Below are 20,496 nucleotides of genomic sequence, written 5' to 3'. Positions count from 1 at the left end.
AACACGGTTTTTGATTGTGTAAATGACCTCATAGTCTAGTAAGATTAAAAGATTCCAGGATTGCGGTTCTGAACTACTTCCTTCTTGCAATGCGTAAGAGGACAACAAACTAGCCAGTTCATAGCAGATGCAGGAACTTGTAGTATCTAGGATGCCGTACCACACTATCACAGATTAAGAGTTCTATGTTATGTTGGAAACATAACATATGGGCTTCAAACCTCAGATTCCTAAAGTTTTGCTGATTTGCAAGGCAGGGCAGTTGTTGGACAGCAGGGCAAGCACAGGAGAACAAAGATATACCTCTTGATCAAGTGACATTATAACCTCCATAATGAACTATTTTACTGGTGGAAATGCTTTTGGTTCCTTCTGCATCCAACACACCAAAACAAGGATAGACTACACACGGCACAGAAATCTCATCTCACCAGTCTTTCTGACTTAAGGCAAAACATTTCTCAGCTCCCATTTGTGAAGGCGAGGGGAATTTGATTCTTTATTCACCTGTAGAATTTGTTTGTCTCTTGTGTCCCTTTGACCTTGTTATTAGACCTGCTCCTCTGCAACAGGCCAAAGAGAGCCTATTGAAAACAGGGTGCAACTTGTTTCCCTTTTGTATCAGGCTGACGGGGCGCTACTCTCAACACATCTTCACTGTTAAGTCTGGACTTCATCTCTTCCTGAAGTTCTGCTCCAACCAAAGTCGAACTTCTTGAAGGTTGTAGAAAAAGGGGCCCTTACCCCCCAGATAGGCAATTTTTTGTCTCTGTACAATGCACACACGCTCAAATGAGACCCCATAGGCCACATTGGCATTATTGTCCATGCAGTCGGCCACCACCTTGCACTGAGGTGGCAAAGAAAACCGCTTCAGAAGCTGATGAGCAGCTGCACATCTGTCTTCTTGGTTCCTATGCTTCTTTACCTCAAATGAGGATGAAATCCCAGGAGCGGCCCAGCCGTCTGATGGGTGAGCCTCATCAATGTAAACTAACAGAAAGTCAGCCACACTAGAGAACTCTTCCACCAGCTTGCCAAAGGCCGACAGCTGGTTTGTGAAGGGAGGTCAGGTGGCTGAGCCAAAGTTGACCACCAGTGGGCGCTCCGAATTGGCAAAATCTAGAAGGTGACATTCAGATCCATACTTCCCACCAGAGGTTTTCCATCTGCTGCTGCTGCTGTTGCTGCTGCTGCCACCGCTGCTGCTACTGTCATCAGTGCCATTCACTATGTGAATCACATTGGAATTGGGAGCTTCTCCACCCAATTTCACCTGATGTTTAAAACAAAGAAAGATGTGTTTAGTAACTATGATCTGTTACCTTCATGTTCCCTCTCACTAAACAAATAACAGTCAACTGCTTCAACATTATATTTTCTTCACAAAAATGCTGTAGGATTTCTTCCTAGCCTTCAGCTATTTATATAAGTGGAGTATGTTGTTCAGCTCTTGGTTTTGTCTTGAGATATTATCAGGTGAGGAGGGTGAGTGTGAATGTGGTAATTTGGGGTTCAATTACTAACTCTGCAGTTTAACTGATTTGTGACAACTAATTTGAGTTTTTCAACTCAAAGGCAGAGGTGCTATTACCCCTGGAACTTGGGGCCCCATCCATGGCATTCAAGGTCCGAGAGGGCTCCACATGTTCAGGGGGGTCTCCTGCTACCACTTCATGCCGCCTCGCTGCTGCCCCCATAATTTCAGCCACCATGTGCAAAGCCGGTGGGGGGTGGGGGGGAACTGCAAGGTGCTTCCTTGAGCCTGCGCAGTTGGAATAGATGGTCGCAAGCCCGTGATGTTACGGGCTTGTGACAATCTGTTTCAACTGTGTAGATGCGCTGGAGTGCTTTGCAGTTCTTAAGGGCCGCTGGGCTGGACAGACAGGCCCAGAGACCACTCAACCTGCCACTGCTGCCACAGGGGGGAGGCCTGCTTGGCTCATCTCCAACCCCCCTCAGCCACATGCATGGCAGCTAAAATTATGGGGGAAAGATCGCTGATTCGGTGTGGTGGGGCAGCGGCGGCAGGTTTGTGAGGTTATTTTTTTTAAGGGGAGCCTCACGGTGGGGGGGAGCTCTCAGGGGGGGTAGTCTGGGCACAAAAATTACCTAGGTGCACCACTGCTCAAAAGTGTGATAGAATTGCACTAGAATTGTTACTTTTTTTAAAAAAAAAAGTCCCCCATCTCTTTCTCCCCCTTTCCTGGCTTCTACATTTTTGGTAGGTACTGTCCCCATATGTACAAGTCATCTCTTGAGCCATGAGGGCTAGCAGAAATCTATTTTATTATAAAGACAAGAAGTCTGCCACATAGTCTACACACTGCATTTGTACTGAGACCCCATGGTAACATAGAATACACACAGTCCAGCTTAAAGGCTTAGGACATCATGGAAATAGTGATACTTAAAAAAAAAAATTCTAGTCAGAATAAGGATGTGTTATTCATATGAGGTTTCTTTCAAGGCCAAGACGTGGCTGTTTATGACTAAGGATATGTTTGCATAAACAGTTAACTTGAAATGAAAGCCCCTTTGATTACATGATTATTCTGTGCATTTCTCAAGACTTATGAAGGAAAACCATGTGATAGAGTCAACCAATCACGACATAGTAACTTCAAAGAGAATTTCTGAGGAATAGAAAAAAGACATAAATACCACCAAATTGTTGATATATGTTAACAAACAACAAAAAAACCAGAGATAGAGGATGAATGAAATGATTCAAAGAATGACTAGTCCAGATGATCTTTGCCTAGCCACCCAATCCTCGACCTGACTCACAAGGAAGTAAGTCCCACTGAGTTTAATGAGACTTACTCCCAAGAAAGGGTGGACAGGATTTTGCAGTAGGAAATATAGTGCCAGAGAATGTTTACAATTGTCTCCTATCTGAAATGGCCGTTTGAGGAAATTCAGGGTCTATTCATACAACCACCAATTACTGGGCACAGAAAAATCTACAAATCTTGGCTCCCAGCCCATGGTAAGTGTGCAGCTGTTGCCACATGCAGGATGTGCTTTTTTGCAGGCTACATCAAGCACTAAAAAACAAGCTTTTCTTTCCTTTATCATGTGCCCAGATGATCATGTGAATGGGCCCATTGTTTGCATTATCCAGAGGGTAAAAAGAAAAGTGAAATCTGTGCAATAGTGCCTTCATTTCAGTACTACTTAATGCTATTCTTAAAATGAATGGGTGCTTAAAACTTGCATGGAGATGGTAGAGAAGGGAGGACCTGATTCTGTTGGACATTGTTATCATTGAGGTTCCTTCATATCTTCCCTAAATGCCTGCCTGGAGGCAATAATGGGCTGGATGAGGGATAACAAACTGAAGTTGAATCCAAATAAGACACATGTTTGTTTGTTTGTTTGTTTGTACACATTTTTAATATCCAGCTCTTCCTCCAAGGAGCCCAGAGCGGTGTACTATACTTGGGTTTCTCCTCACAACAACCCTGTCAAGTAGGTTAGGCTGAGAGAGAAGTGACTGGCCCAGAGTCACCCTGCAAGTATCATGGCTGAATGGGGATTTGAACTTGGGTCTCCCCGGTAGACGGAGGTGCTGACTGTGGGAGGCCAGAACCTGAGAAACTGTTTAAATCTGCCTGTTCTGGATGGAGTTACGCTCCGCCTGAAAGATCAGGTACGTATCTTGGGTGCTCCTGGACCCAAAGCTCTCCCTGGTTTCTCAGGTGGAGGCAGTGGCCAGGAGTGTTTTTTTTAATCAGCTTTGGCTGATACATCAGCTATGTCTTTTTCTAGAGGTGAATGACCTTTAAGCAGTGGTACATATGCTAGTAACCTCCAGGCTTGACTACTGTAATGCACTCTATCTGGGGCTGCCTTTGTACGTAGTCCAGAAACTACAGTTGGTCCAGAATGCGGCAGCCAGATTGGTCTCTGGGACAACACAAAGGGAATACATAACACCGGTTCTAAAAGAACTGCACTGGCTGCCAATATATTTCTGGGTGAAATAGAAAGTGCTGGTTATTACCTATAAAGCCCTTAATGGCTTGGGTCCAGGCTATTTGAGAGAATGCCTGCTTTGTCATAATCCCTGCTGCCTGTTACGATCTTCTGGAGAAGTCTGGTTAAGGTTGCCACCAGCTCGTTTACTGGCCACCCAGGACTGGGCTTTCTCTGTGGCTGCCCCAGGGCTTTTGAATACCGTATATACTCAAGTATAAGCCGAATTTTTCAGCACCCAAAATGTGCTGGAAAAATCAGCCTCGGCTTATACTCGAGTCATCTATCTGCCCGTGCTAAAATGTCCCCCTGTAATAAGGTACCGTACATACTGGTCACAATATACCCCACTGATGTCTCAATTAATGTAATTTTATTGGCATTTATTTTGATTATTGAAACTCATCAGTAGCTGCTGCATTTCCCACTCTAGGCTTATATTCAAGTCAATCAGTTTTTTGGTTTCTTAGGTAAAATCAGGTACCTCAGCTTATATTCAGATCGGCTTATACTCGAGTATATACGGTAAGCTTCCTGCTGAAATAATAGCATCTCTTTCTTTGTTTGTTTTCAGGAAGAACCTCAAGACCCTCTTGTTCTCTCAGGCTTTTATTAGAATTAATTTTAATAATTTTAAAAACTTGTTTTAATAATTTTATTCTATTATTTTACTGTCATGTATTTTAATTTGTGACTTATAAATATTTTACATTTTGTACACTGCCTAGAGATATACATATCAGGCATTATAAAAATATGATAAAATACATACATACATACATACATACACTAAGCCCCTTTGTCAGAGGCACTCTTACCCCTGGACTTTGGGGCCAAAGTCCAGGGCCTCCACACACCCTGGGGACCCCCAAATCCTCTTCAGTCTCTCCCGGGCGGTGTGGTTTTTGCCCTCAAGAACTTACATGTTGAAAAATTATGCCTAACTTGCAGTGGGGGTGGGGGGGCTCCAAAGGCCTTTAGGTCCAGGCTCCAAAATTACCTAGGTGCACCTCTGCCCTTTGGTGTCAAGGGCATTGGTTTAATTATGTTCCAACAATGGAAGGGTGGTGTCTGTGCCTCCCTCCTAAATGCAGTACCTTATAAACAAAGGGACGAAGATCAACATATTTGGAAACAAAATAATACCTGGTTTCACGTCATCACATATCTGGAAAGTACCCAAGCCATCTTCTGGTATGGCTAGCATCACTGCATTTCCCACAGCAACAAAGGAAATCGCATGGCCACAGGTTACCTATCGTGTTAATTTTTTGCTACTCGGAGTCCTTGTGTTTGTTTGGAGATTTTGTCCTTAATGAGAAAGGCTTGCCAAGCCAGCCTTCACAAGGCCTCCTCTGCTCTTGCAGTAGAGTAATTAGGTCGGTGCCTTGTTCTGTGCTAGCATTAGCCACTCCAAAAAACCAACCCTGCCCAGTAGTTAATTCTCAGACACAACCAGCAGCATCTCCTGCTAATTGGTCTTGATGAAGCTCTAACATTCCCCAAAGGGCCTCTTTATTCTAGCAGCCTCAGGAATGGGATTGACATCCTCACCGATCATCTGCTTTGTGGGGCTTTTTTGTTTCTTTGTTGTTGTTATTCATTATTGAAAAGGGGGGAGGAATTAGCTCTTGGAAAGATACCCACAACACTCCACAATGAAATGTCATCCAAAAAAATAAAAATTATTGCTCTGCCAAACCTCTTTTGAAATTACAGACAAAGGCAGGCAAGAGAGCCGTTCTGAGAAACAAACCCAGAGAATTTCCCTCACACGCAATAACTCTGGCTCCAGCATTTGTGTAATCATGGACTTCTGTGCTAACCAGTCAACTACAGCATGTGCCTGCTTGGGGGGCTGACACAGAAACTGGGCTGTGATTTTATCTCGTCTCATTCTCTTCTACAGGGAAGCTAGGAAGTTACCCATACACGACTATCTCAAATAATCTAATTCAGTGTTTCCTAACCCTTTTCACTCCAAGGCACACTTACATTAAAAACACACACACACACACACACACACACACACACACACACACACACACACTTTGAGATTAATTTATTTATTTCCACTTCCTTCATCCTCTTTATTCTTATTCATAGGTTCCTCTTACATCCTTTCTGGAGATGACTTGCTACATAATGCACTGGGAAGGACGTGTCCCTCTTGGTGCATAAGGGACTGAGTCAGCTCCAAAAGAGGGGAGCGAGTCCTACCGGCCAGTGGCTCACAGCATTCTAGTGTGCCACAGCAAACTGGTTGGGAAACACTGATCTAAGCAACGGAACTCAAAGCTGAAGAGAGCCATCTCTCTGAAAACATAAGAACTCAGGATGATCCAATGAAACGGTTAGAGAGTATGTGCAGGATAAACAAAGGAGACGATTTCCTCATGCAATGCATAACTGATTTATGGAATTCATTGCCACAAGGTATGCCAATGCATAGATGCATTTTTTAAAGGATTGGACATATTTGAAGTATTGGCTATTAGCATTATAAGCTAAAATTAAACATCTATTTTTAGAGGCAATATACCACGACTGCCAGATAATGGGGAGAAGAAACAACACTGGGTCACTATCACCACGCCTGTTTCTGAGAATTCCAGATGCTAGACAGGAGAGCAAACTGGATGGATGTTTGCTCTGATCCAGGCAGCAGGGGTGTAGCTATAATTGAGCAGATGGGTTCAAAGAACCTAGGCCCCCCAGCTCCTGAGGGCCCCCCAGCTCCATCACTCCCTATATCCCTCATTCCAGGGGCCGCCAGAGAAAGGGGTGAACACAGGCCCCTTCTCCCCTAGCTACGCCCCTGCCATCCAGGCAATTCTTATATTTTCTCTTTGTTCATAAGGCCAAACCTGAAGTTAGCTAACTGCCCAGACTCAAAGGATCTCACTTTAAAGCTGCACTCAGTGGCAAAGGCATGATTAGTGTTGCTTTTGCATGCAGATTGAAAAATGAGGCGGCAGAGGTAGGGAAATAAGAGGCCCATTCATAAGCCACTGACCAGAAATAGAACTTGCCACTGTAGTAACATAGTTCATCAAACACCCATGAACAAAGCATAACAACGTTTACACTTTTCTCTGCCTCGTTTTAGAGGACAAAATTGTCACCCTTTTCAGATCCTGTACACTGATGTTTTTTAAGCCCATCATTAGAGGCTTCTGAGCTCTGCAGAAGGCTGTGTCAACTCACTGCAGAAAATAGACGTTGCCAGATAATTAGCAGGCCGTGGCGGCACTGACCATTTAAGCACAGACATGGTGCATTAGGGCAGTATATGGAATCCCCTTGAGCTTTCAAATGCTTTGATTTTGTTCCATTCACAGGCATGCAACCCTTTAGGAACCTGCCGTTTCTCGGTGATTCATCCATATTCTCATCAGCCACTGGCAGGGATACAATTCAAAGCTACGATTGTGTTTTTTCCAGCAGGACCCAAAGTTATGCTAAATTGCTCAGGGATTACATTAGCTGCATATGGCGACTGACATCCAAATTAACGAAGTACATATGTGCCATGGGGACCAGGCATTTTTCATCAATCTCCCCTTCCCTCTGAAGCCCACTGCGACTCCCAAAAATATGTTCCTGAGGGTTGCACAACTCTCAGAGACATATTTTCAAGAGTCACAGTTGGCTTCAGAGGGAAGGGGAGATTGATGAAAATCACCCTTCCCCACTAGGACCAGTGCAGTGTTAGCAGTACGAGCAATGCATTAATCTGGCGGTCGGTCAGCATCTGGAAAATTGCACCCATCAAGATATTGCAACTGGGTGCGGATCCAACTGGAAGAGGGGTGGCAAAGGAAGGTAGCACTCCAAGGTTGGCCAGGGAGTGCTGAGCCCTCCCAAGGATGGTCAGGAAAGATTATTGGTTTTATCCACGACTGATTGATGAAGGACAAAGAGAAGTGCAGCCTCTTCTCTAGGACCCAGCAGTGAACTTCAGAGTCTTGCTTGCTGTGCTTTGGGAGCAGAGCTTAGCAGTAGAGGGAAAAGAGTTAAGCTGAGCTAAGCTAGTATTAAAACTTGGAGAGTTGCTGCCAGTCAGTGTACCAGTGTTTCTCAATGTTTTTGGAATCATGGACCTGTACATTATTTGTGTGCAGTTTCCCAGACCAGCAGTTAGTAAGGGGGTCATCCCCCTTGCCCCCACCCACCCCCAAAACAATTTCGGTCAGCTCTCCAGAGCTCATTTCCAAGCAGCCCTTGATACTGGATAAAGTTCATTTCAAGGAAATGAGCTCGGGAGAGCTCCCTCCAGCCCCCGCCATGTCGATTTTTTGGGGGGGGTGGGTTGATTTTTATTAGTAATGCCTCACAGACTGGTACCCAACACCTTGCGGACCAATACCAGTCCATGGACTGGTGGTTGAGCAACTGGTGTAGACAATACTGAGCAAGATCAGCCAATGGTTTGACTCGCTATAAGGCATCTTCCTAAGTCAGCTTCCTCCCCCGCTCGCCCCCTATGCCTGCTATGTATGGCTGTCTCCTTCACTTCTTTTAGGCTTGAATCCTTTGTTTTTGGCAAGAAAAGGGAAAAAAGGAAACTACAGATAGTGGGAAGTACTATATAATGGGACAGTGCTATGTAAAGTCTTTACAGCCTCTTTTACTGCTTCCTGGTTATCTGAAAGCAGTAAGAGAGCAAGCTGGGATTATATAAGGATATAGCCACGCTTGTCCACAGTTTTTTGCCAGAACAGAATTTTGAGTACTTAGGGAAGAGCACCTGTGGTGACAGTGGTGGAACAAAAGGGAGAAATGAGAGATCTGAATGAGTGCCACCCCTGAAGATGGAAAAGGGGGCAAGATTTAAAACTGGCAAAGTGGTAAGACCTACTCCATAAGTCGTGACTTTGACTTGACAATAAGATTTCTCGGTTATTAGATCATTCATTATGTGCTAAACAAATAAAGGTCCTATCATCCAAATCTTCTCTTTTTGCAACCGAATGAGAAAAATATCCCTTAAAGGAAAGAAGCAGGAACCACCCAACAACCATAGAACATTCTTTACAAATACTGTCGGTCCGCCGGCTTCTTAGTGGAAGCAGGGTTTGATGTGCAGGCCAGAACTGGAAAGAAATTAGAGTGGGAACTTCCAAGATCAATTCAGGAAGTAAATTTGTAATCAAAGAAGCTCAGGAAGTGGATGTGGAAGATCAGAGGGTTAAATCCATACTGTATATCAACAGAAAGATATTTCATTCCCTCAAGTCCACGATGACATCCTTTCCTTTCAACCTCAGAGGATTTGGGGGCAGTGATGGATATGAGAACATTCTCATGCACAGGTTTGGAGTGAGAGAGTTCACCCTCCCAAAACTACATAGGAAGCAATTTGTGGTCTGCTTTTTAAAAACAGTTTGCAAATGTTTGTGCCTAAACAATTGATTCTTGCACTTGAGATAGTATGTAAGAAGCACAACTATTGTCAGCATCAGCATGGAATAAATGACTTACTATTTCTTAATAAACATCTAATAAAGTTATTTTGGACCTAGAACTACTGGGCAATTTTTTTAAAAAAACTGAGAATTTCTTTCATAAGATACTCTCACTGCTGTGAAATACAAAGAAAGTCAAACTTCCTTGAACTCCAGGCCAAAGTAAGCAAAGATGATGAAAGCAGAAGGGCTTAGGCTAAGAGACCTTGTTCCACTGCCCTAAAAGCCTGCCAAAACAGCGTACTCTCCCACTGGTGTGTCAAACAGACAAAAGTCAGAAAGAAACCCATCAATTATTCTTTACACTGCTTTGTCTGCCTTTGTAAATATTGCTTCTGCAGTGACGCTATGCAACCGTGTCTCTCATGTTAGGATCTGTTGTACTGGGATGACATTCTGGGAAGTAATTGTAGGCACCTCCCTCTAGAAACAAGTGCATCCAAGAAGTGAGGAGAAGCAGCCAAGGGTTGTTCCTATCATCAGACTAGATTTCTGATGGTAATTTTCCCAAATCAAAGACCAAAAACAAAACAAAACTTGGAGACTTATGCACTTAGCGATATGAACATTTATATCACTTTGAAGCATGCAGCAAGCATGAATTATTCCCTTTGCTAAGAGGGTCCACCCTGGTTTGCATTTGAAAGGGAGACTACATGTCACTGAGCACTGTAGGATATTCCACTTAGGAGATGGGGCCACTCTGGGAAGAGCACCTGCATGTTTGTGTGCAGAAGGTTCCAAGTTCCCTCCCTGGCATCTCCAAGATAGGTCTGAGAAAGATTCCTGCCTGCAGCTTTGAAGAAGCCGCTGCTAGTCTATATAGACAGTACTGAACCAAATGGACCAATGGTATGACTTGGAATAAGGCAGTTTCCTATGATTCTTTGTTTTTCATATCTCATTTGTACACATATACCTCAACACAAAGATAGCCTTGCACACTCAGAGGAAGAATCAATCAGTCAATCCTAGAAGCTATTCACATGTGCAGACAAAAACAGGCTAAGGAAGCCCAGCCCAGTTTTGCTTCCACATATGTACCAACAGGATAGTGCTTGATCCCATCGGTGCCTCATTGGCAAACCCGTCTCTGAAGCCACCCTCCTAAATGAGGTTAGTCAGGAGAGGAGGTGATCTTCTAAACCCATTTTTCTTATCATCTGTCAGCCCTGGCTTCTCCTGGCCTGCTTTGGGGAGGGGAGGGGAAAGCCCCACAATGCACCACACACTTGTGTGGTGCATTATTGGAGCTCTGGGGCTGGGGCAACATGGTGTGATGCATCTCAGCACCCCGACCCTCCGAGCTACCAGCAGTAGCCAGTAATCATATGGGTGGGTGATCTGCCCACTGAAGAAAGAGCCCTTGTCTTACCTCCCCTTGTCTGTGGGGAGGTAAGCCTTTTAAGGCTTCCTCCCTGCTAGGCCCTGTTGCCCTTTCTTGCTGATCATGAAAAAGGGCTCCTAGGGTTTTTAATAAGAGCAAACAAGTTGTTCTAGGAAGAACTAATCTGCCTACTTTCCTTTTGCTGTCCTTAATTAGGTCCAAATTGGTTAGGCAGTTCACAAGTTAGCCCACTTGCATCTCAAACATTCATGCATCTGCCATCTTGAATTTGGGTGGATGACATCATCACAAACTATGTGACTGAGGTGTCCCTATGTGTCCCTACAAGTGTACAAAATTTGGTCCAAATCGGTTCCCATTTAAACCTCAAATGTTCACATGTCCGCCATCTCATTTGTACACATATACATTTGTACACACTACACTGCTGTAAGTGGGGGAACTGACATTCTATTAGACTGGGAGAGAGAGAGTGGCCTGACCCCTCCTAGATTTCCACCAAATTTAGACAATCATCAGCTCATGACATGCATTGCCCTTACACAGTTTCTGCTCAGTGCTGATACTGTAGATGGGGCCAACCTCTCTTGATCTCTGTGTCAGTCCTTTTCACAGAAGAGGCAAGCAAACAGAAAAGTTGCCATAGCCTGAGAAGCTCTGGAATAAACAGGCAAGTGCAGCACCCACTAAATTTCTTAGACTGCAGAGTCAATGGGGGGAAAAATGCCTCCCTACTACCATCTACACCTTCAAACATTTTCTCCCAGAAATTCACTGATCTGAGCTGTAAAATGCAAAACATTTAATCTTGGATCATCTTAATTCCTTTCAATGCAAATCACATCCACGTAACTAAACTGAAGCTGGCATACATTCAATGATCCCTTTCTCATGATTGGGAGAAAGGGCTCAAAAGGGGCGAGGGGAAGAAGCCTCAGTATGCTTACCTCTCCTGCTGATGATCTCCTTGCCGTTGCTGGGTGGCAGATCATCCGCCCATACGATTGCTGGCTGCTCCGGGCAGCATGGAGCTTTGGGGGCCAGAAGGCCCCAGGAACTCCCATAATGCACTGCATGAGTGTGTGGTACATTATGGGGATTTTCTCAACTGGCTGGCAGGCTGCTGGTGTATGGGTGCCACATGGAGCCATGTGGCACCGACACACGATCTGTTAGTCCCGGTTAAGGGTGCCCTTGTGCCTTTAACCCTGACTAAGTGGTGGGCTCCCTAAGCGGGTTTGCTGCTGCGCCACCTCCAGGAGCCACATGGCTCCCAGCAGTTTACATATGCAGCAAAGATCAGACTTAGGCAGCCAAGCCTGGTTTTTGGTGTGCACGTGAACAGCCTCATTGACTTGGTTCCCTTTAGATTCAGGAAACCTTGCCCTCTTAAGTCAAAAATTCTGAAGCTATTCCCATGATCACTAGAATCCAGGCTAAGGGAGCCCAGCCCAGTTTCTAGCGATCGTCAGAACCACTGGGCTCGTGGGTGAGCCCAGTGGTCCCATAGCATCTAACCTGCCTAAGTAAGCCTCCCACTAAACAAGGTTAATGGAGTGGCTGACACACTCAGGGTGGGAGGGGGGCAGGAAGGCACCACACACTTGCGTGGTGCCATCTTGGAGCTCCAGGGGCCCGGGCACTGTGCGGTAGTCCTCCCCTTCCCCCGACCCCTGTAGCTCCCCAGAGAGCTGCAGCTGGGTGTGGGAGCGACCGAAAGAAGCCACCATTCATCTGGGCGGCCGATCTGGCCACCCAGCAACAAGCGACTGCTCGTGTGTAGGGAGTGTGGTAAGCCAACCCGCCCCCCCTCCAGACCCCTTGAGGCTCTGCACCTTGGTCATGTGTAGAGCCTCTCTGAGTGGCCAGGGATCAAGAGCCTAAAAGAGTAAGCTCTGGATCTATAAAGATTAGAATTGCATCAGCCTGAATCTAGTTCCATCCTGACCTGGCCCTATAGACCCCTGCTACCTTAGCTGAAAACACAGGATGGAACAAATAGATGGCTTTGTGGGACTTGATGAAACTCCCACACTGATCTGAAGATCACCATAAAGTGCTCATGGCAGGAAAGTCCCTTGTAACCCACCCAAGATTTCGGGTTCTTTGCGCAGATGCAACTAAGGCTCAGAATCACCATCCATAGACATAATGGGATTCTGGCTTTCCAGTGAAGTTTAATACACAATGAGGAGATTCTCACGATCGCCCAAAGGTGGGCTAAGGGAGCCTAGCTCGCTTTTGGGCAGTCGTGTGCTGCAGTGGGAGCTGTGTGGCTCCCGGCAGCTAGCCCACAAAAATACCCTTCCCCTAAGATGAGGTTAATGGAATGAGCGCTCTGTTAACTGCATATTTTTTGCTCGTGTGTTGCCGCATCACATGGCAACATACGAGTAGACCCCCCACCAGGAGGCTGCAAGCAGCCTCCTGGGCTCAGGGGTCTCTCCAGGATGCCCCGCGTGAGCGCGGACCCCATTCATCGCAGCCCCCACCAGCTCCGTGACAGAACCAGCAGTCATGTGGGCAGCCAATCCGGCCACCCAGGGCTGCCTTCTGATCATCTGCGGGGAGAGCTAACTAACTAAGCCCGTTCTTTCCACAAACCCCCTTCTGGCAAGTCTCACTGATCATGAGACTCACCTCAATACTTGCTTTAGATATGTCACAGCACTGGGGCACGTATATCAGCACCATCCTTCTCCAGAACTACAATGTGAAGCTGCTTGAAAATGATTTTGCTATTCATTTCCTTCTTGTGTACAGGACTTCATAAAATCAGGCTCCACACAGTGCTGAAGCATAACCTGATACAAGAAAACAAGTTTTTCAAAGAGCCTCAGTGGCTTCCAGTGGTAGGTTTTCTGCATTACTTATAAAAATATATGTCATTGTGTATAAATCAAATATGGTGGCATCACCTACCGCAAAGTCTATATTGGCACACATCCGGATGACCTATATAACTTAGGAATATTGTGGATATCCTTAACATATACAATCAGGGGTTTTCATAATGATGTTTTCCCAGTAGTCGCATCACTCTCTAAATATGTGATGGAATACAGCTGCCTTTTTCATCCTAAAGGCATCCAGCAGCACTACAGAACCCTTTGGAGGGAGACCATGAGGTATCCTCAAAACAAGCCCTCTCTTTGAACTCTGTCCTTTAAATGTAAAGAGAGATACCCAGCCTTAAACACTAGCTCTATTAACCCTCATTATGATAATTAGCCTTGTTATAAAGAACCTCTCTGTGTAACACAGGAGGGTGTGCTTCCCTCCTAGGGGCTGCTATTCAAATGATAAGGAGAGAACAGTGCAGCAAAAATCCACATTGAATCTGGCAGGTGTTCAAATCAGAAAGCAAAGTTCAGCAAGTATGTAGAAACCTTCTAAAGCTGGGTAAAAATATACATGAGTGGGGAAATTAAACAAACATGAAAGAGTAACCAAAAGCCCTTTCTAATGAAACAGAATCAACGTATGCCCACATTAGCAACATACACAGTATGAATTGACAAGCCCATTACAGAACACTTTTCACACATACATAACACAAATACACATGCACACCCTTTAAATTTAGCACTTGCCGGTTATTAATGCCATAAGTGCTAGTTCCCTAACAATGTGACTTCATTAAGGTGTCTGCTTCTGCTGCCTGAGTTATCTTACAAAAAAGATGAAGAAGTTATCTCACATCTGGAATTGATACTAGTTAAGGTGATTCTTTTAATTAAAATAAAGCCTCGTAAAAGGAGAGCTTCTCCTTTGCCTTCCGCTCCACCTCCGTTGTCTGGCCTTCCACAGGGTTTCTCTTTATCCATTTCACCCTGTTCTTCTACATCACATTCTGGCCTTCCACAAGTCCCTTGTAGAATGAGATCTTATCACCTCATACTTCATTACACAACAGAGCAGAGAAGTTGGGTGTTGCTCAAACACATTAGTAGTGCAGTGTTTGAAAACTGGAAACACCATTCATGGAAATGAGATCCAAGCTCCTGACTGCTTCTTCCTTTCTCCTTGTTGCTCAAGGCTACAAGGAAGAGATACAAGATGACTTTATCAAGGGCTATACAACATGTTCTTTCTATAAACTTCCTTCTCTCTCTGGGAGTTTACAGTGCATTCTCTCTCTCTCTGAATGCCTGTTTCATTTTCCCATATGAATCTTCAATATAGGTATGAGTGTGACCATGAAAATGCAAGGGAAAAAATCACATAAGGGTTACATCCTTTGTATCCCATCCTTTGAAAAAATACAAAACAGGAAAATTAGTGCTGGCCCAGTTTTTTATTGATTTAAGAGTATGCATACTTTTAGGATACTATATATGTTACATTTGCATAAGTGTGGGCGTTGTGCATATGCATGCAAATAGACAGCAGCTATTCACAATATGTTTAGCACTTCAACCACATAGGATGCATTGACCAAAAAGGTAGTTATACTGTTGTTATGATTCAAAAACCCCAGATTCACCACAAATTACCATACTGGAGGAGGGGACTGAGGAGCCAGGATTTATTCCACTAACCCACTATGTTGCTTCAGTCCACTTTCATTCTGCCTATTTGTTTTCACCCCTGCAGGATCATGGGCAACTTGGCACTCAAAGTGCAGCTCCAGAGCACTGAAGTGCATACTTCAGAACAGTTTGTCAGAAGCTATACTCCAAAGCAGGCTTGTGGTACATAGTTTAAGCAGAGAATATTTTCCAAGATTTTAGTCTGCTGTATGAAAATGTCAAGTTATTACTGAAATTCTGAGCAGTGGACCAGTTCTAAGCATGGGGGTCAACTATATACATATGCTCTGGAGTGCAATTAAAAGCTTTCTTGGAGAAATCTGGAATAACTAGAGGGTATTCATTGAGCAAACCTGTTTCCACAGATACCTCCTTCCCATCATATCAGAAACATTTTATGTGAAGATGATTCCAGGGTATCTAATCCTCTGAATTACTCTTGATTTAACATGGGAGCTCTCCATGGTGCAAGGGATTCCTCAGAAGTACCCATGAGCTATGCCAATGAATTAGGCTAGACTGCAAGATTACTCCAGAACAACTTCAGTTTCCTGGCAGTGCAACTCTTTCATATGAAAGACCCTATCATTGCCTTTGTCATGGATGAGAATCTAGCATGTCTTCACATACTGTAATGAAGAGGAATGGACTTAACAACTTCAAGACTAGCAGTAGAAGATCCTTTGTTATACAATATGTTGACTAATTCAGTTTTATACCCAGAATTGTGCACAGATATTTCACCCCTTCTGAAAGGCTGAGGTCTTTGCAAATGTTTTCAGTCTAGAATGCAAAGGGAGGGACTTTTACTAGCTCCTGAAAGCTTATCTTAACACTTGTGTTTTGTTACTTACACCAATAAAAGCACATAACTCCCCATCATTAATATATGTGTTAGTAATCTTATCAGAGGTAGATGGGGTAACACCAAGCTGTTAAGTCAAAACTTGTCAGGTAAGAAAAAGAGCATTGTTTCAATGTACACTGCTTCTGTTAACCTTGGGGTTTCTGCAACTTAGATTTCCAGGACTATGACACCCATCATTCATTCCCAGCCTCAGTGACTGAAAGTCATCATTATGGTTGGGGATGATCTGGGGACCCAAGTCTGAAAACCGCTACATTCACCCAATCTTTGCATGCTCCCAGAAGAAGGTTACTGGAGTCAACAGAGGGGGTTGCTGGAATTTTTTTGAGGATCACCAAACCAGTTACTAACCCCAAGTGCTTAAGGCCTCCTGTTCGTTAACTGTTCTGATAACTTTACTGTTGCCTCTCTGTCTCCCCATGTGGAGCTTGTGCTCTTAATGTTAGCTCCACTGTAAAGCTCTGCAGTTGCCCAGAACAAATTTCTGACATTAACTTTGTTCCCCTCACTTTCCCCATCTGCAAAATAGGAACAAAAGCAATCCATTTGTGTTGGCATTTAGGAAATCATTTAATTTAAGTTCTGTCTAGACACTTGAAATCAGCAGGATGTGTCACATACGATCAACAAAATATTACTCTCTCAGGGCTAATTTTGTTATTTGTAAAGGTGGAATATTCTGATTCTTGCACATATTTATACCATGAAAAGCCTATTATTACAATCAAAAGGGAAACATGCAGAAATCCAGCATGTTGTGTTTCTGTATTTAATACTGTGCAACCAGAGCATTAGCAGAAGTATATTATTGCTACAGCAAAAAAAATGCACCAACAATTTAGTTACTATTAACAGTTAAGGCTCCAGAAAGAGTTGACAGACTGCTACTAACTGGACAGGAGCTGAGCAACACAGAAATAAATCTATTTGAAAAGGTTCATACAGAATAACTAAACCCATACAGCTTAACTGGAATGGATTTCACAAAAAAAGAAAAAAAAATCTTAATGAAGCCACATATTTTAACAAGCTAAGCTCAGAATTGGGAGGCAGAAATTTCAGAGGTCACATCCTGGCACTGCTAGCCTTTGTGCTAAATAGCCATGATCATGATACTTCATGTCTTTAAGGGTTGGTGATAAACTTTATATGCATCTTCTCCCCACTTCTATTAGCAATGGAAACTTCTTCTCCCCACCTCAGAACCCTTGTCTTCAACACCCCAGTTCCACCCTGCATGTCCACCAACCCACCTGTTTGTAGGCATCTAGGAGGAAGCTATTCCAGACGCAGCGCAGCCCCTCCGATGTAAGCATCCTTCGCCACTCACCACGTGCAGCCTTGGAGCGACTCAGGAGAAGCAGCATGTGCTTCAAGAGGACCACCGAGTCATAGAGTGCAAGGAAGAGGCAGTTGGAGAAAAAAATCGGCAGGATCTGAAGCGTGATCAACAGGTCCACACTTAACAGACCCATCTTTCTTGCTGCTGCTCTTCAAAGGCTTCCCTTGAGTTCCCTTGTCATGCCCTGTACCCTCGTTAAAACAACAACAACAATAAAATTCAAGGTGCTTCTTAAAAACTCATTGTGTCCCTGTCTCTTCTCATAAAGTTGTCTCAGTGCAATGAAGCTGGTTAAAAAAGCATAACTCAAAACCTCAGCGTGAAAGTCTTTCCACCCTGAACTGCTTTTAATTTTTCAGAAACTCTAAGTCAAACTGTGGTGTGTTTTTTTTCTGTAGCCAGTAGCCCTTTTCAGTCTGTTAAAGAGAGAGACAGCTGTGCTGCCAACTGCTTGCAGTTCTAAAACTGAAGCAGAACAACTGTTAACTTTTTTCTGAAATAACTCTCAGCTATTTAAGCCCTAAGCAGCTCTCTACTTCATCACCAAAGCTATCAGGTGAAACAACACTTTTGGGGGAAAATGCTCTTTGTACACACAGACTTTCTGCTCTTCTCACACTCACTCCGGACTTGTTCTCTCCCCTGCCAGTCTCTTCTCTCCCTCTCGCTATCTGTCTGTGGTACAAAGTGCTTTCCCTCTGGAGTTCTAGCTTGCTTCCCTGAAGCCTTTTATACATTCCCAGGCTAATTGCTGCAATAGAGAAATGAAACCCTAATCTTAGTAAAGATCTTGACGTCAATGTAAAAGAGGGCTTTACTTTGGCCAGGACTGCAGTGAATAGAAAAGTGAAATTCTCAAAACTCTTTTTTTTTTTTTTAAAGGAAAGAGAAGGGAGTGGGAAGGGAAGAACTTTGCTTTGTTGTTAAAAAAAGGAACAGGGGGGGAAAAAACTCTAGATACCTCTGATGCCCCCCCCCATGCTTTTAAACTGGGAAAAATGTTTTCATATGACGTGGAAAGTGACACAGAAACAGGGTCTTCTATTGTTTAGGAAAGGCTTTCAAAAAAAAATTCTTAAGGATTTCAAAAATTATTATTTTGCCCTTTTGTATTTTCCAGGAAGGTATGAGAGCTGATGCATCCTAGCAAAGGGCATATTTTGGTATGCTTCCCTCCCACAACCATCAAGTACAAAAGCATGTGCTGTTTTAAATATCTTTTGTCGTCTTCTCAGTACTTAAGGAAACACAAGGAACACCCAGGTCTGACTTCATCTGCTGATGTGGAAGAGAATTAAAGGGGGGGGGGGTGGAGGAATAAAGTCTCAGCTGAGCTTTTGTTTGCAACTAAAGTTCCTCGAAAATACAGTTGCTGAACTGGGTACTGATGTAAAGCAGGGTGCCTCACATTCTAATTATAATGCTACAAGGGATTGCATTTACTTATAAGGATCTACCCCACCCCCGCTTCCTTAAGAATAATACATTGCTTTACTCCAAGGGGAGCATCATTTCCTCTGGAAGATTCAGATGCTCCATGAGAACTACAAAACCTAGTTTATAATCTTCTGTTTTGTTTAGAAAAAAATAATTCTGCCATTTCTACCATTATGCTTTGTTTTTTCTTTTAAAATTTTCATTTAATAAAGTGCACCCTATTTGACAGCCTTCAAGGCAAATAGCTATAAGTCACATGCATCCTCATTAACAACTCTTAAACCGCATTTGCATATAATGCAGAACTCCAGGTCCTGCATTACATGGACCCGCAGTTCCACACACACCCTCCTCCCACTTTCCTATCCACATTTGGATATGCTGGAGAGCGAGACTGAAGAGAGGTGGGGGAGTTGGCTGTGTGGGCTTCCTTCTTGCTTGAAGGACAGCCCACAAAGCCAATCAGGGAGGGAGAGAGGGAAGAGCTTCCTCCCTCAACTTTAGTCTGGCCGAATGCAGACTCCAGTGCTGCATTTGGATGGAACGGACACTCCCTGGACCCTCAGGTTGGAGCAGTGAAATTCACTACAAACTGAGGGTTCAAAGTGGAGTCTCCTCAGTGCAATCTCGGGTCGTACTATGGATGGGACTAGTGTTGCATGCATTTGGACATAACGGTGAGGAAACCGCGGGTCTCTGCAACTTCAGTCTCCTGTTATGTGTGAATACGGCCTTAGATACATTCCCATTTTGCAGACTGGGGGAAAGAGGCTGAGAGGCAATAAAATGTCAATAGCTGCTACAAAACCAGGATTTGAACCTGTATCACTGCTTAGAACCAGGTCTAAGTTAGGGTTAGAACCAACATTTCTCTAAATTTATATTCAAAAGAGAATTTCAAGGTTCCTCTATGGAGAAATTGAAATTTGAAGAAGAATCTCAAAGTTTCTCCCAATTAGAAACGGAAATTGAAAGAGAATTTCAGGGTTCTTCCCAAGGAGAAATATCAAGACTATGAGATTAAGAATCAAATGTCCACAGATTTAACCCCAAAATAGGAAAGGCATATTCCCATCACATTATCTTGACCAGTATATCTGAGTCCTGCCCCAAAGAAGTCTCCTCTTGGAAATTATGCTTGAATGAGCATCATTTCAATCTGATAGTGAGAAGGAATCTGGAACAAACAAAAAATGCTTTAGAGTGCATGCCTTATCAGATCAAAGTGGGCCTCACACACCCTCTCTATGTGGCCCCAAAGCTAAGTTGTTTTTCTTTGTTTGGAACTCTTTGTAAAATCATAATGTGTGGAGTGATGTTACTCTTTTGTCATCTTCCAAACTGATTCCATTGTCTCCAACTGAGCTGTGTGACTTCACTACTTCATTTAATGTGGGCAAGCAACCCACAAAAGTGACTGAATCACTGAGTTAAAGTGTGCTAATCAGAAGGCTACCATAGCCTAGGCAGAGTACTGGGGTCTGAGCCCATTTCTATGATACTGACTCTTTCTGCACACT

At 43.8% G+C, this 20,496-nt stretch overlaps 1 protein-coding gene across 1 annotated transcript; it reads right to left on the bottom strand.

Annotated features, from left to right (window-relative positions):
- Window positions 1-673: 673 nt before the first annotated feature.
- Window positions 674-18,224, bottom strand: DIO2 (iodothyronine deiodinase 2). Its single transcript, XM_053286907.1, has 2 exons — window positions 17,451-18,224; window positions 674-1,276 (listed from the first exon to the last, which is right to left on the bottom strand). The coding sequence occupies exons 1-2, from the start codon at window positions 17,670-17,672 to the stop codon at window positions 674-676; spliced, it is 825 nt and encodes a 274-aa protein (XP_053142882.1). The 5' UTR covers window positions 17,673-18,224.
- Between the last annotated feature and the right edge of the window lie 2,272 nt (window positions 18,225-20,496).

Source organism: Hemicordylus capensis, chromosome 1 (genome assembly GCF_027244095.1).
Source record: "Hemicordylus capensis ecotype Gifberg chromosome 1, rHemCap1.1.pri, whole genome shotgun sequence".
In the NCBI taxonomy this organism is placed as follows: domain Eukaryota; kingdom Metazoa; phylum Chordata; class Lepidosauria; order Squamata; family Cordylidae; genus Hemicordylus; species Hemicordylus capensis.
This window is presented reverse-complemented; position numbering and strand designations above follow the sequence as displayed.